General features: G+C 37.2%; 2 protein-coding genes across 9 annotated transcripts in view; both read left to right on the top strand.

Annotated features, from left to right (window-relative positions):
- Positions 1-9401, top strand: part of sulf2a (sulfatase 2a) — a 31178-nt gene extending 21777 nt beyond the window's left edge. For 5 of the 8 annotated variants that reach the window (XM_058790964.1, XM_058790963.1, XM_058790961.1 and 2 more), the window contains 18 exons: positions 289-440; positions 913-1082; positions 2090-2240; positions 2727-2902; positions 2989-3117; positions 3537-3602; positions 3848-3971; positions 4073-4271; positions 5434-5677; positions 5803-5899; positions 5987-6081; positions 6183-6242; positions 6364-6533; positions 6659-6801; positions 6895-7003; positions 7110-7143; positions 7810-7863; positions 8203-9396. In XM_058790964.1, the coding sequence (XP_058646947.1) occupies positions 289-440; positions 913-1082; positions 2090-2240; positions 2727-2902; positions 2989-3117; positions 3537-3602; positions 3848-3971; positions 4073-4271; positions 5434-5677; positions 5803-5899; positions 5987-6081; positions 6183-6242; positions 6364-6533; positions 6659-6801; positions 6895-7003; positions 7110-7143; positions 7810-7863; positions 8203-8233 (2204 nt within the window). In that variant the 3' untranslated portion in view covers positions 8234-9396. Of the gene's footprint in view, positions 1-288; positions 441-912; positions 1083-2089; positions 2241-2726; positions 2903-2988; positions 3118-3536; positions 3603-3847; positions 3972-4072; positions 4272-5433; positions 5678-5802; positions 5900-5986; positions 6082-6182; positions 6243-6363; positions 6534-6658; positions 6802-6894; positions 7004-7109; positions 7144-7809; positions 7864-8202 lie in introns of all 8 variants that reach the window. The other 3 variants (XM_058790959.1, XM_058790960.1, XM_058790958.1) reach the window with 3 other exon arrangements.
- Positions 9402-9954: 553 nt separating this feature from the next.
- Positions 9955-16384, top strand: part of arhgap46a (Rho GTPase activating protein 46a) — a 29530-nt gene continuing 23100 nt past the window's right edge. The window contains exon 1 of the mRNA XM_058790957.1: positions 9955-10187. Coding sequence (XP_058646940.1) covers positions 10174-10187 — 14 coding nt within the window. The 5' untranslated portion in view covers positions 9955-10173. The remainder of the gene's footprint in view (positions 10188-16384) is intronic.

Raw genomic sequence — 16384 nt, 5'->3', positions numbered from 1 at the left:
ATTTGTTTATTACAAAGATGTAGCTCTTCACTTCACAAGATATTGAGGAATTGGTGTCGAGTGGATTACTTGTAGAATATTGTAATGTTTTAACAGCTGTTTGGACTCTCATTCTGACGGTACCCATTCACTCATTGGTGAGCAAGTAGTGCAATGCTAAATTTCTCCAAATCTGTTCTTATGAATGAGTCATTTTTCAGCCACTTTTAATTTTGGGGTGAACTGTGCCTACCTGACATTTGCGCTTCTGCCATTTTCTGATCTCAAAATAATCGCTTTTTGTTACAGCCTTCTTTGGCAAGTACCTGAATGAGTACAATGGCTCTTATGTGCCTCCTGGTTGGAGAGAATGGGTAGCACTGGTGAAGAACTCTCGCTTCTACAACTACACACTGTGCCGGAACGGTATCCGAGAAAAGCATGGCACAGAGTATCCAAAGGTTGTCTGCTGTATCTTTTCAAAGAGCATGACTGAACATTGTGTGATGAAACACATTTCCTACAGTAGGGCATGTACTACTGTCAGATCTGTTCTGCTTATTCACAATATTTACCCAACATATTAAGGGTTGCACAATGTATTAGCACCATATCAAATTTTGACCATATCAATTATCCTCAAAAATAATACTGTTTTCAACATTTATAATGATAGTAAATGTTTCTTGAGCACCAAATCAACATATTAGAATGAATTCTGAATGATCATGTTGCACTGAAGACTGAAGTAATGGCTGCCGAAAAATCAGCATTGCCATCACAGGAATAAATTATATCTTAAAATGTATAAAAATGAAAAACCTCAGATTTTCAATTGCAATAATATTTCACAATATGCCAGTTTTATTGTATTTTTGATCAAATGACTGCAGCCCTGGTATGCATAAGAGACTAATGTTGTTTCTTTTACAGGACTATCTCACTGATGTAATCACAAACGACAGCATCAACTACTTTCGTATGTCAAAGAGAATGTACCCACACAGGCCTGTGATGATGGTCCTGAGCCACGCTGCCCCTCATGGGCCGGAGGATGCAGCACCTCAGTACAGCAGCGCCTTCTCCAATGCATCTCAACACATGTAAGACTCCCTGTTTCTCTTCATCTTTCTTTCTCACACACACACACACACACACACACACTAAGAGAATTCTCAGTCTCCGTGAACAGCTTTATGTGGTCTCATAAATCTCATTCAGTATCAATTTTTCAGTCTTAAGCACTTTATCAAATGTTCTCATGCCGTTTGAGATACGACCACCTAATAAATAATGCTCACTGTATAGTACTGTAGCCGCTATTCTCATTTCACACTAGCTACTTTTAACGAACCAACTCTTATGACTTATTTGCTCTTGGTTTATTGCAGGAACAGAGGATTGATTATGTATTCTGTGTACAGTAATTGTTTCCATAGCGCCTCCGGCAAATGAGTTTACATAGTAGGCTCAAGAGAGATATACAGTGCTATTATTATAATATCATGATTTATTTGTTGCATTCTTGGGTCCCATTAGAGATATAAACCCCATGGCTGGTGTATGTACTGTTTTTTTTTTTGTTGTTTGCTTTGTGGTTTGCGTTTGATTACTCTGCAACTTTTATATTTCATAAAAGTTCTAAATTAGCATAATTTATCAAACACAAGTTTACTGTAATTTTTTATTTTTTTTGATCATTATTATTTGCTCATTCTTAAAGCTGCAGCTGGTATGTGCATGCAACTTTATGCAAATCGGATCTTCACAAACCAAAAGATGACAATGCATTGGCTTATTAAAATATGAAACAGGACTTCAGAATTCAGCACAATGCACAATTTTGCAACAATGACATTTTCAATCCGCAACACCATGAAATTCCTCTGCAATATTATTCAGCAGGTTTAGCACCATGAAGCAGCACACAATGCATTACACACAAAGCTTCGCCATTCACAGATGTTTGTACCCTCAAGATATGCACAAAAAGTAGGACTATGACTCTTGGCAACAATGTTGAGTTTTATTTATGGACTGTAAAGTGTATAAATATTTTCATTTCTTTCAGTGTCACAGGTTTTAACAATTCTGAAAATGTCCCACACAGAACCCCAAGCTACAACCATGCCCCAAACCCAGACAAGCACTGGATCCTGCGGTACACAGGACCCATGAAGCCTGTGCACATGCAGTTCACCAATATGTTGCAGAGAAGGAGGCTGCAGACCCTGCTTTCAGTGGATGACAGCGTTGACAAGGTCACAGATCATGCCAACTTAACAATATACCACATACACAAAAAAAAAAAAAAAACATTACTTGTATTTCTCTGGCATTGTGGCATTCTAAGAGTGCTGGCACTACTCCATTAGTAGTGCAAATTTTGAGTCAGTTGAATAATTCGTTCAAAAACACAGATTTATTCAGAAACAAAGCAAGAAGTGACTGTCTTTATGAGTGAGTCAATAAATAATCACAGGAATAAATACTGCTTTAACAGCTATTTTAAATTATAATAATATTACAATATATATTTTTTATCAATTAAATGCATAAGACACTTATTTCAAAAACATTCAAAAAATCTTACCAACCAAAACTTGAATTGTAGTGTAAGTTACGTAAAGAATAATTGACGACGAGCTATAGAATTATTAGAAAATTCACACCTGAGGTGGTAATGTAGAAATGTAAAAATCTAACCTAGATATTGTAAAATGCTGTTTCCTGTTTTTTCCCTACAGGTTTACAATATGTTGGTGGAAACTGGGGAGCTGGATAACACCTACATCATTTACATGTCTGATCATGGCTATCACATTGGCCAGTTTGGATTGGTCAAGGGAAAATCAATGCCATATGAATTTGACATTCGAATCCCCTTCTACCTGAGAGGCCCTAATGTGGATGCGGGTGCCATGTGAGTCAAAGATGTTAAGCTCACAACTTCACTGTGAAATGCTAAAAATAACACATTGTTAATTCCATGTTTGTGATCTCCTGCAGTAATCCTCACATGGTCCTGAACATTGACCTTGCCCCTACCTTACTGGACATGGCCGGAGTGGATATTCCCTTGGACATGGATGGCAAGTCCATCCTCAAGCTGTTAGAAAAAGAAAGACCAGTCAACAGGTACTCACTGAATTGTGCTGGATAATGACACTCTTGTCTTCTGTAGAGCTGCCTTTTAGCTGAATTGAATTGGATCCATAATCTTCTGATGAATTTCTGAAAATGTATGAATTTTGGCCTTCTGTAGAGCGGCTTATAACTGAACTTTTTATAATATACACAGTGATTGAACTGATCCAGCGCTGAACTGACTTGAGCTGAATGACATTATTGTCTTTTTAGAGCTGCTTTACAGCAGAATTTGAATTGGTTTCATATTTAAAGAAGTTAATTGATTATTTTCCTGTTTTATTACTGTGAAATTGCTTTAAAACAATCTCTACTGTATAAAGCACTATATAAATTACAGTGACTTAAACTACACCAACATAAACATTTAATTCTTGCCATTCAAAAACCCAGACTTTGTATTCTTTCAGTTTTACCAGGTTTCATTCGTACAAGAAGGCGAAAGTGTGGAGGGATTCGTTCCTGGTGGAGAGGGGGTGAGTACATTTGATCAGGCCAGATGAACCCATGCATTTTTAATTGATCGCCGTATCACAAACTCTTACACTGTATCGCTCCGAAAAAGATTTTTAACCCCAGAAATTGATTAGACTTGGCTCCATTAGAGAGGCACCAGATGGCACACTGACATCGGACACATCTGCGTGTTTCAAATAGGGCTGTATCTAATTCTTTGCTGTTTTTGGGTGGCAACCTGATGTGATCTCTTTCCGATCTACAGCAAGCCTCTGCATAAGCTAGCAGATGGCAAAGAGGTGGAACAGAATTCGCTGCCAAAGTATCAGCGGGTCAGAGACCTGTGTCAAAGAGCTGAATACCAGACTCCCTGTGAGCAACCAGGCCAGGTAAATATTCACTTTCAATTACACTGCATATTCCCTTGACTATTTCAAGTGATTCCCCTGCTGTTTAGTGCTTTCTAACTAACCGCTCCTCCTCTGTGCAGAAGTGGCAGTGTGTTGAGGATGCCACTGGCATGCCGAGGCTGTATAAGTGTAAAGGGATGGCGGGTCTCTATGCACCTCATGCTTTGGGTCTGATGGCTGCCAACAGGGGACAGATCAATGGAGCTCGTTCCGCATCGTCCCACTGTGATTGTGAGCCCACCGTACCTGTCAAGAGGAAGAAGGCACTCACTAAAAAGAGTGAGTCATTCTATAGTTTCACACATTTGGTCCTGAGAGTGTCATACTGTTCTTGCTTAGTCAGTGGTTAAATCGCAAGAAGGCTGTTTTTCTGTTTTCAGAAAAGACGTATTATTATTTAATTTTTTTGGTGGATGGATATAAGTGAATCAACATAGTTAAGTCAAAAATGTAAAATGGTTAATTTGAAGGTGGCTTATAATGCCTAAAGAAAGATATCTGTTTGATATCTGTTTATTTCCATTTATCACAGTGACAATTGCTAATCAGGCGCAGGAACCCCTGGAAGTATGTAATTTGAAATGTATTGTTAATGGGTTCATTTCATGCTTTTAAGAGCTTCCCAAAAACAACATGTACTCTACTAAAATATGTTTTTAGACACCACCAGTTCAAATTTGTGTGTGTGAAGAAAGAAATTAATACTTTTCAACAATTATTAAACTGATAAAAAGTGACATTTATAATTTTACAAAAGATGTATCAGTTTCCACAAAAATATTAAACAGTATAATTGTTTTCAACATTGATAATAATAAGAAATATTTCTTGAGCACTAAATCAGCATATTTCTGAATGATTAGAATAATTCTGAAGGATCATGAGACACTGAAGACTGGAGTAATGGCTGCTGAAAATTCAGCTTTGCCATCACACAAATAAATTATATTTTAAAATGCATTCAGATAGAAAAGAGATATTTTAGATGATAATTATATTGTACAATATTACTTCTCTTTGTAATATTTCCTTTTTTCTTTCTTTCTATGGGACAAAAAGGTAATATTTAGCAGAATCTAAGTGGTACTTTTCTCCAAGTGATTGGTGATATATCCACTTGGAAAAAATGATAAACGCAACACTTTCGTTTTTGCCCCCATTTTTCATGAGCTGAACTCAAAGATCTAAGACTTTTTCTATGTACACAAAAGGCCTATTTCTCTCAAATATTGTTCACAAATCTGTCTAAATCTGTGTTAGTGAGCACTTCTATCTATATATAAATATATAATATATAAGCACCTGTTCTTTTCAGTACAAATGTCTCCATCTGGTGGTTGAATATATTCAAATGCATGCATATATGATATTGGTGTGATAGCAGTTTGAGAAATAATTTTATAGTAACGTTCTGTAAACAATATTTCAATGTTAATTCCAGAGTTGAAGACCAAGAAGAGTTTGCCGCGTAATCGTTGGGCTCGTTCTGTCTCTTATCACTTGGACTCAAATGTCTACACTCTGGACCTGGAGAAAGGCTACCAGCCCCTCAACCTCAACACCAGCCTCATGCTAGGCAGAAAGCAGGCAGTGTATGGAGAGAATGTAGAATATAGCGGAATGGGACCCACAGACAACAACTTCAACTCCCTCAAGCCACCTGCTGCTCTTAAAGTCACCTACAGGTACAACACAGATAGTTCGTTACTGTGTATGATAACAACTAGAATAGGTGATAATCTAATAGCCATACTTACTTGTTTAAAACCTACATAGACAACTGAAAAATGAACTTTACTTTATTGTTTAGATGCTCAATACTGATGAACGACACAGTCAGGTGTGATGGTGGATTATATAAATCTCTACAAGCATGGAAAGATCACAAACTACACATTGAGCATGAGGTAGGATTATGAAGTTGTTCTTAAACAATCTGAATAAGAACAAAAAAACATGATTGTACTATTAAATACATCTTGCTCTTCGAATAGATTGAGACATTGCAGACAAAAATAAAGAATCTCAGAGAGGTGAAAGGACATCTAAAGCAGGTTCGACCGAAAGAGTGTGAATGCAACCAAAACATGTAAGCCTCCGCCTTTTACATAAAAAAAGGTTTTAATACTTTCATTAAGTGTTGGCTTGATCACACATTTGACATAATTGTGTAATATGTTTTCTTTAAAGGTATCAACACAACAATAGGGCACTGTTCAAACTCAAATCAAGCCGGATGCATTCTGTTGAGTAGGTTTTCATTTATCATCTGTCATACAGCTGAAGGAAGGCACATTAACGTCTTATCACTAATGTTGCAATCTACAGTTGACTACTGTTGATAGTGAAGATATCTGTTCTTTTAATCTAGTAGAATGACCTCCAAAGATAAGAAACAGTGGCTGATGAAAGAGCAGAAACGCAGGAAAAAGCTGAGGAAGCTCCTGAAGCGCCTCCGTAATAATGACACTTGCAGCATGCCTGGCCTCACCTGCTTCACCCATGATAACCAGCACTGGCAGACCGCCCCCTTCTGGACAAGTACTGCAGAGCATAGCATATCACATTGTTTTTTCATACAGTATATCACACAAAACCGTATTTAATATGTTTGTCAAATTAAATAATGATGTGATTTCACTTATATTATCTTTTTGTGTTGTCAGTGGGGCCATTTTGTGCTTGCACCAGTGCCAACAATAACACTTACTGGTGTCTGAGGACTATCAATGAGACGCACAACTTCCTATTTTGTGAGTTTGCCACTGGCTTCCTAGAGTATTTTGATCTGAACACAGACCCTTATCAGGTAGGTCTCTTTTAGACTTTTTTAGTTATTAAAGAAGATTTAAAGTAATCATGGGGACCCCTATCATTTCCACTCTTGTTATTTTCTGTGCAGCTGATAAATGCTGTGAGCACACTTGATCGTGATGCAGTGAATCACATGCACCAGCAGCTCATGAAACTGCGCAGCTGCAAAGGTCACAAAGAGTGCGATCAGGAGACAGGTGAGTCATGCCATGTGATGATTGTTTTGGCATTGATGCTGCATTTCAACATAATACCTGTAAACATACAATTTATAACCAAATGACACATCATTATCTCTTATAGGTGGTAAAGAAAGAAACTCTTTGTACGATTACAGGTATGTCATTCCTGTTTTAATGGCTAAATAAAAAGGATTGTGTGTGTGTGTGTGTGTGTACAACTGTTCTGAAGTGATAAGGGGTAAGATTTTTTAAAGAAAGTAATTCACATATTCAGCAAGAAACATGAAATTGATCAGTAACCATAAAGACAATTACTATTTCATAAATAAAATCAAGCCTTTTCTATTCAGCAAATTATCATGGTGTCCAAAAATATTAAACAGCACAATTACTGTCAACATTTATAATAATATTAAATATTTCTTAAGCAACAATCAGCATATTAAAATCACACTGAAGACTGGAGTAATGACTGCTGAAAATTCAGCTTTGACATCACAGAAATAAATTTATATTTTAAAATGTAATAAAATAGAACAGTTATTTCAAATTGTAATAATATTTCACAATATTACTGTTTTTACTGTATTTTTGATCAAATAAATCCAACCTCGGTATAACTATTAAATTTAATACTAATATATACTACTAATAAATATCTACACACACACACACACACACATGCTTATATTTATTACTGTTATAAAGATTTTTCTTATTTATGTCTTAGATATTTTTATCTTAATTATTTCTTATCTTTGCAATGTGTTTGTGTTTTTGCTGGCGTGGGGTGCTGTGTGTGTGCGCTCCACATGCTTCAGGCCTCTTCATCGTCGAAAGAGGCCAAAAGTGAAGAAACCATCCTCCAAATCAATGTGAGTTTGTTGTACACACCATCTGCTTAATATAATTCAGCCAGCTAGTTATCAGCCCTAATCCTCAGTAGCCCTCTTCCCTCTGTCACACAGTGTATGTTCATGCTGTCCCTCGCCGCATGAGCAGCTTTTCAATTCTCCTGACATTCCTTTAGATGCGCACGTGACGACAAGAGTGCTTCATTACTGATAAAAAAGTGTGTTAACAGAATACAGAATGGTGCAGAGCGTCCCACTGCCATAATTACACATTGTCCTCATTTTGTACTTGACTTTCTTTTGTCTTTGTTGTCCATATTCTGCCCAAACCTGAAGATTTGTTATTGTTTGTTTACTCAGGGGCCAAATTTGGGAAGGATGGGTAGGTTAGATCTGTCTCTACTATCCACTGTGAAGGATGCGCAGAGGTGAGGAATGTGAACCGATGAACTCCTGACCCGAGGACAGCAAGTAAACTCTGCAAACGTCTAGCTATAATGAAGTGTGGAGTTGTATCGGTGTGGTCATCTCAGTTTCTCTCTCAATGCAGTTCATTAATGTTTCTATTCACATTTTTTTGATTCGCTACTTTTTTTTGCGAACTTTTTAATGAAAGACTTCCATCATGGAAACTTTTTACCATAATGGACTTTGATGGAGATGAGAAAATCTCTGTCCAATCAAGCATGTAACATTTTGTGGCTAAGATCGATCACCTTCACTGCTCTCATAAGACGAGAAAACTCACATGGCTCATCATCAAGATATGAACCGGTCATCTATTTTTCAGTAAACACACTACTTCTTTATCGTTTCTGTAAGACTGTGGGACTCTGATAATGTGTTAAACGCGGGGCCGGTGTGCTCTGACTTCTCTGCTGCTGTGGATATTGTAATATTACTCTCAAAGTGAAAATCCCAAGGAAAAGTCATAATACTTTACACGTTGTGCTATAATGATGTTAATGTCACCTGCAACCTATGTGATTCTCTTCATGGAAATATTACTTTTTGAAACATGGTGCTACTGTAAGTTAACACTTGGAACTGAATGCTGCATAGTATGTATTTGAATGTATGTGCAATTAATGTAAATATTAGAATATTTTTACCAGACTGGACATACAGGAGTTTGTCTTTGTGAAAGGAGAGCACCCTCAGTCTAACAAAGGTTTTACGTTTATTTGAATGCACTTATTAATAACATACTAAACAGTGTTTGAGTAATGTGTTATAATAGTTATGAAATTTCAAATATTTGTGTAGTTGTCAACCAATTCCTTACTTTTTGCTGTTTTCCTTTGCCTTGAAATTTGGAAAACAATGAAGGTTGGTGAATAAAGTGTTAAATACCCATGTGTACTTTTATATTACCCATACTTTTTTTTTTTTTTTCCAGAAAGAACACAAAAACTTAAAAACAACTTAAACAGAAATTTGGAAAAATAACAACTGAAACCAGCCTAAAACTAGTTTACTGTTCTGTACCTCTCCGCCAGGTTGGCCTCGCTGTGTTATGAATTTTCTGACTTTTTTTACTTATAAAAATAGATTTCTGTGGGTGTGAATCTCTCTATAAATGGATTATATGTGGATACTATTCTTACGATTTCTTTTACCCTGCTACCAAACTAACTAAATAAATAAATAATCACATTTTACTGACAGACTGACTGGAAGCCACACCATATTGGCCAGGCTGAATGACCATTTTAAACCAGCTAAAACCCAGTTTCACTAGGCTGGGAGACCAGAAAGACAGCCAAAACCTAAACCATCATGCATACATTGTGTATTTTAAGCAGTGTAGCTGTATCATCACGGAAAGAAATTTCAGCGTGTGCTCCTCGTTTACAACATGTTACCTTGTTCGCCAGCAGGTGGCGCTGTTTGAATCCGATATAAATCCCTTCAGGCAATAAAACATATGAATCCAACTCCACCTGAATTTGCACCTGTCGTGTAGTATAACCCAACACCTAAAGTAAACTCTCCAAAGCATGTAGTTTGTTTTACTAAAGTTTTTGGACGTCACTCAGTGTGTAGCAAACCGTAGTGGCTCTATCTGTGTGTGTAGGGGGTGGAGAGAGAGAGAGAGAGAGAGAGAGTGAGTGAGTGAGTGAGAGAGAGAGAGAGAGAGAGAGAGAGTTGTGCCCACGAGACACCCCCAGCCATCCGGCTCACGCGCGCGTAGCAGCAGCAGCATTTGAGACTCAATGCACATCACGAAGCTCTCGCGCAGGACGTCCGACAGACCTAGGGGATAAAGTTTTACCGTCTTTACCCTTTCCCTTTATACTTTTTGTGGTTTAACCGTACAATGTGAGGAGAATGGCCGGGACAAGGTAAGTTTCAGTCTTTTTTTCAGAAAATTAAGCAAGTTTTGACACGAGGGGTTAGCGTGGTGTCTCTTATACGTTAGCCGTTCAACTAACGTTAGTCTAGCTCTGTAAATTAATTATTACTTTACAGGAAACTTCAAATACAACTTAATTTGCTATATAAGTCGCCTATAAGTCAGTATGAGGGAAAATATGGAGATTGTGTGAATGAAGCGATGATTTTCCCACGACTTCACGACTCATGAGGGTTCAGTCATTTTTTATATTTTGCTCAGTTTGCTGCTGTCGATTGTTCAGTCGTGTCATTAAATCAGCATCTATGCTGGAGGCCAACTGTTTCGGCCATATGTATTTGATTTGAATTGACTTCTACTGTAAACACTCGGTCACAGGAACCCGACGATCATTAGTTGTTTGGACTAGTATCCCAATCACTGAAATCTCAGGCTGATCTCATCTGATGCATGAAAAGAATAAACTACTGTACTGTTTGCTGATCTTCAGACGTTTAACAAAACAGGTTTCACAACTTTGCCCGACATTTGTTTTTAAAATAGCTACATTTCCGTTTTTGACTTAATCGCACCATTACCTCTTTTTAAGCTTTTAAGCTATCATGTCAGATATTTAAATAAGTAATTCAGGTACTATCAAAGTCAGCCTTCATCCTGGAGGTCTTCTAATATTTCACTTGCTTTGAGTTCAATAACATCATACAGGCTCTGGTGAGACTTAAAAAAAAAAGTTTTGTACATAATTGTAAGTTAAATAATTTTGTTTACATTCCCTTTTGTTAACTTCCCTCGTTTTAAGTTATTACACAGTACACATATTACACAGGCTCTGGTGACATTTAACTTTTTTATTAAATAGTTTAAGGTAATTGTGTGATTTTTCTGTCACAATTATGATATTAACAACACGTTTTATGAAGATTTTTATTTTATTTTATGAAGGTATTTTTCGATGATTTCTGTCATTTTAAGAGTAGCAGGTCAGTGACACCAGAGAAAGATTAGTAATCTGATACACAAATGCTATGAAAAATATTTTGTCAGTATTGAATTATATTCTGTGTGTTTGTGGTGACAATTCAATAGATGCTTCTTAAAATTAGAAACCATCCTGTATGCTCAATTCATTCATACACTAAAGTGTGGGATTTGTCAGTATTTATAATAAATATGTATGGCATAATGGCTCTTTTTTTTTTTTTTTTTTTGAATCTGAGTGTGTTAACAAATGCACATTGTTTTATAATGATCATTTATTATATTATAATTCCTTGAAATGTAAACTATACTCTTTCGATTTTGTGCCCCATTTTGTTCCAATACTAAAAAATCAGTGTTGTATGAGATAGTGAATCTGGTCTAATTCACAAGTGTTATATTCGAAGCTTCTTAATATCGGCTGATGGTTACAGGAAACCACCAGAACCCTCTTTGATATCCCACAAAACCTTTACTGTGGTTAGACACACTGAAGTCACATAATGTGAGCTGGGGACACATGTTGCGTTTACTGTCAGAAAAACGCAGAGCATCTGTTAAGCACAGGGTTACAGATGTACGAATTAATTAAATTCATTAAATAAAAATGTAGTCGACCCTCTTTTTCCACCCTGAGCTTGATTAGATGCTGAAGTGTAAATAGATGAAAAGAGGTGGTTGAAAGACTTTAACTGTTTGATGTAACACACTACCAAGCTTTGATCAGCCATATTATTGATGGCTCTCTGTTCCTCTTTCCAAGTTCCGTGTTCAGAAGCTGAACAAGGGGCATGACATTGGACACTTGATGCTTTTTGAAGCCACGTCTCTGTATGCTGAAGTTTGAAGCTTGTTTAAAATGCTTCAGATGGTGTTGTAGATTTGCACTACGCTCTAAATGTGATTAGAGACCGTTGATGGACACTTTTGTGCTCTGTTCCAGCTTTTCAGTTCCAACAAGTGAGTGTAAATGTATGTTTTGACAAGCTGAGGTTTATCTTTGATCCAGAATGGGATCTCACAATAGGATGTTTTTCCCCTGTTTGCATGTCTGGTACACAATAGTGTGCAGACAAAGGGAGGACGTAGCATTGTGACAGCAGTTTAGCACCAGTGTTTTAACAAGACCTTTTGAGCTCAATGTGAAAAGCATCCAATGGCCCGTCTCCAGCGTTCTGCCTGAGGGTGTGCCTCAAAGGCCAATGAGTTGCTTTTCTATTCCAGTTTTGTTTGTTTTTTAGTCAGATGTAGTCAGATGATGATGCTTTTCTTTTGTATCAATGATACACAGTGAATCAGTGCGTCACAAATACAAAAAAACAGTGCGTTATGTTTTTTAAAATAATACAGTGAATTTCAGCGGTCATCTCTGTCACAGTTTCTTTTTGTTGGTCTGGCAAAGACATTGACACTGCATCACTTTTGAAGGTGCATTAATTTTGAAAGAATTGTTTTTCAAAAAAGACTAGTTGCCTGAAGTTGGCATTTAGTGGAAATTCATCCTATCCTATCAATTCGTTTAGGCTATTGTTTAATTTTTTTTTTTTTTTGGGTTGAGTGATATTTTTTTTCTGGTGACGTATATCAGACTTCTCCAATCATTTAGTCCACTAAAAGCCCTTTCTTCCAATCCGGCCTCCAATTAAAAACCGATGCATAGACCACATCCCCACCCTCCTTTTTTTTGCATGTATATTATAATATTATTTTGATATGGATCAAGCACAGATCAGGCACTGTTTACAAATAAAAAGATTCCAAAACTGTTCTAAACAAATAATATGTTTGATGTGGGAGGACAAGAAGGGATGCACTTTTTCATTATTTCATTCAAAACCAGCCTGTTTGCATGTGGACTGCTTTACATGCCAACATTAATGGGCCAACAAATAACTGTAGGATTAAGTCAAATGAAAAATTTGAAACACATTTATTGTTATTAGCGCTATTTGAATTGTTTTATTAGTATTAATTATCTTTCTTATGTCTCCTCTCCTGTGTTTGTTCAGGACGAGCCACTTAAAATGCAGCTGTTGACCCCACCTTGACAATTTGCACTGTTAATGTGCTAATCTTTTGCAAAACATCAGGCCCTTTAGGCAGAAAGCATTATTTTTATCTTGTCCTTACTAGGACCTCCCTACTAACAAACATTAACAACTCAATCAGTTGGGCATTCGGGGCTCCCATTCTCATCTCCTAGGAGCTCGCTTTGACAACATTGTCCTTTGAGGTGGTTAGGTGACCTCTGACCCTCCTCCCACCCAGTCACCCAGCATGACCCTTAACACTGAGAGGAAATTTGATGTGTTGAATTTGATATTTTTAAATACTCAGAGTAGATAGTAGAGTTTAACTTGTTGCCTGTATGACTCTTACCGGACAGGACACGTTATGATAAAGTCGTCATGTACAGCAGGAATGGTCAGCTCAGGGAACAGTTAATCTCTTTTTATCTTACTGAATCTTTACAGTTGTCTCTGTATATCAGAATGAGATGTTCATTCAAAAGAAGTATTGATACTGACGTTGACAGCTGGTAGTAGACAAGCGACTCTGTATTTAAGCGCACATCTATGCTGCTAACTTCAGTGTGTTGCCCCCTCACACATGTCCATTCACGTCTCACTGTTGCTGTCAGTTTGCTCGTTTGTCCTGAATAAGGCCTTTGGCGTTGTGTGTGTGTGCATGCCTGCAAACGGCGGGCTTGTCAGATTTGTCCCCTCTAGAAAGAGGATTTATTGTTTTGCTAACACAGTTGCTGTTTGGCAGTTACAGACTTCCCGCCTGGAGTAGAAGTTTCCGGCAGCAGTGTCCACTGAGACAGGAAGTGGATCAGCAGCAGTGTGGACAAAAAAGCCTTATAGCACATAAAGGCAGTGCATCATCCCAATGAGGTCAACTTTTCTTGCTTTATATAGAAAGAATTCCCGGAAAGGGGGTTGTAGTTCAGCATCTCAGACCCCTTATCCTTACCCCAAAGCCACACACCCCTGTTAAGGCATGACTCGCATTCTGATTGGGCACTGGTGTCGTGAGAGCTTTAATTGTAAAGGGGGTTGTTTCAAATGAATAGAGGCTGATGGTTGAACTAACAATGCTCTCCATTGTCATGTACCCATTATCCATTAGTAATGGGTGGAATTCTCACGTATTGTCATGCATATGATACTGACTTACTACAATTTGGCTAGACAAGTTTGATGCCCTCCTTCTCTGAACCACAACACTTGAGTACTAACTGCTTTAGCTATCATCGTCTCAAGAAAGGCAAAGAGAAATTAGCCATATGATTTCCACATTTACACTGCATAAAAATTTTAAGATTCTAAAACAAGATGAATTTACTTTCTTTATTTGAAAATTACTCGCTTAAAAATAAATAAATTATAAAATAGGTGAATTTTTATTTCATGATATTTGTGGCAAATAAGATTAATTTTATAATTTTTTTTGCATAACTTTAGGAGTGTTTCAGCATCTCATGATTATAAACAAGAATTGTAGATGAGTCCTACCTGTATCTGTGGGTTTTCTAACACCGCACCTCTTGACAAGCTGTCAGTGTTCAAAAGTGTTCAACAACTTGTCACTACATTGCAAGTTGTTCGGTTCAGATCTGTACACACTGGAATCTGTGCCGCTGTATTAAAAGTTCAGTTGTCACTACCTGAATTTTAAAATTTGAAATGGTTTTTTTTTAATGTAAATTTGTAATGCAATTATTACTTCTGTAAATAACCAGCTGGAGTTACATCTGTGTATAGCTGCAGTGTGTACTTTACCATTGAAATTCACTCAAATAATGAATAGATCTTTTTAAGAGCACCACCTTAAAATTATGCTGAAGATCTGTTTAGGCTTATTTTCTTATGTCTCATTCTATTGAATGCTGAGTGCCAGTGGTTTTATGTTAATTTTAATGTAAACAAACAAGTGATTTGTGTTTTTTCCCTCTCACATTTGTTCTAGTGTCGAAGACTCCGACCATACCTAAATGGCCAATTTAGCCTGTTCTGTTCTGTATGATTTAACCATGTCTATTTAACATTATTCTTCTCGTCTTTTCTGGCTTTCAGCCATTTATCAGAATCATTCCTGTAACCACTCTGTTAACACAAGGCCAGCTATATCAGTCCTGACGAGTTACCCCCAAAGATAAATGAAGCCAGTATAGGTCTGTATAGCCAGGCAGAATAAAAGTGAAACAGACGGGAGCAGCTGTACCATGACCTCTGCTGATGGAGGCTTAGTCTGCTCTTTAAGATGTGCCAAACCAGCCTGCAACTTTATTCACTACTGTGTATCCTAGGAACTAAACCCTGTGTTTAGTAGCATAGGATAAATGAAGCATTTGCATGCAACATGGAAGGAATAGAAGAAACATATCCATCCATTTTCATTCTGCTATTGTCATTCAAATATGTGTGAGTACAGTTTTTGCATCTAACTTTCCTAGTATCACTGGAATGAGTTACCTTACTTAACAGAGCCACAGAATTCTTTTGACAGGTGCAGCAGTTTGTTTTTTTATTTGAATAAACGTGTGCACTGCACGCTCCTCTCTATTTCACAGGCAGGGCAGTGTCCTTCCATGTGTGTTCTGTTTGTGGAGCTACGCCTATTGTTTGCTTATGTGTGTACTCAGCTGACACTTTTTGCATTTGTGTTTGAGAGTGACACAGCATGTTTTCTGTGCTCAAATGCAACAAATATGCAAGTTAAATTAGTTGTAGGCCATATGTTTAAAATAGTTTAAGAGGTGAACACTGATTTAAGGTTAAACCAATTGATATGTTTTAGTATATCAAAGCAAGTAAAAACTTTCTTGCCACACCACAGTGGAACTATGTTCCACTCAGGTAGTTACATAACCCCACCTATCACACAATTTGCATGCCATTCCACCATATTGAATGACATTACATTACATCACCTCAACCCCTTTCATTGGTTATTCTAAGGATGTTCTTTTTTGCTAAATAATCCTTCACAGGAACAGTGTATTTGGAGATGAAGTGGCTGTGTTTAGCACTTTCAGCTAGTCAGAGTTCTAACAAGGTGTCTAAGTCAGAGGCAGGTTCTTTTTTAAACACTTTGGCTCGGCATGGCCAATGCTTGTCAAGTGTCAAACTCAGAATAGTATGTTATTGTTTGGCCTGGCGTTCAACTTTATGTGGAGTAACTGGCAGCTAAAAGACTCTGGCA

This window comes from Onychostoma macrolepis, chromosome 11 (assembly GCF_012432095.1).
Source record: "Onychostoma macrolepis isolate SWU-2019 chromosome 11, ASM1243209v1, whole genome shotgun sequence".
In the NCBI taxonomy this organism is placed as follows: Eukaryota; Metazoa; Chordata; class Actinopteri; order Cypriniformes; family Cyprinidae; genus Onychostoma; species Onychostoma macrolepis.
This window is presented reverse-complemented; position numbering and strand designations above follow the sequence as displayed.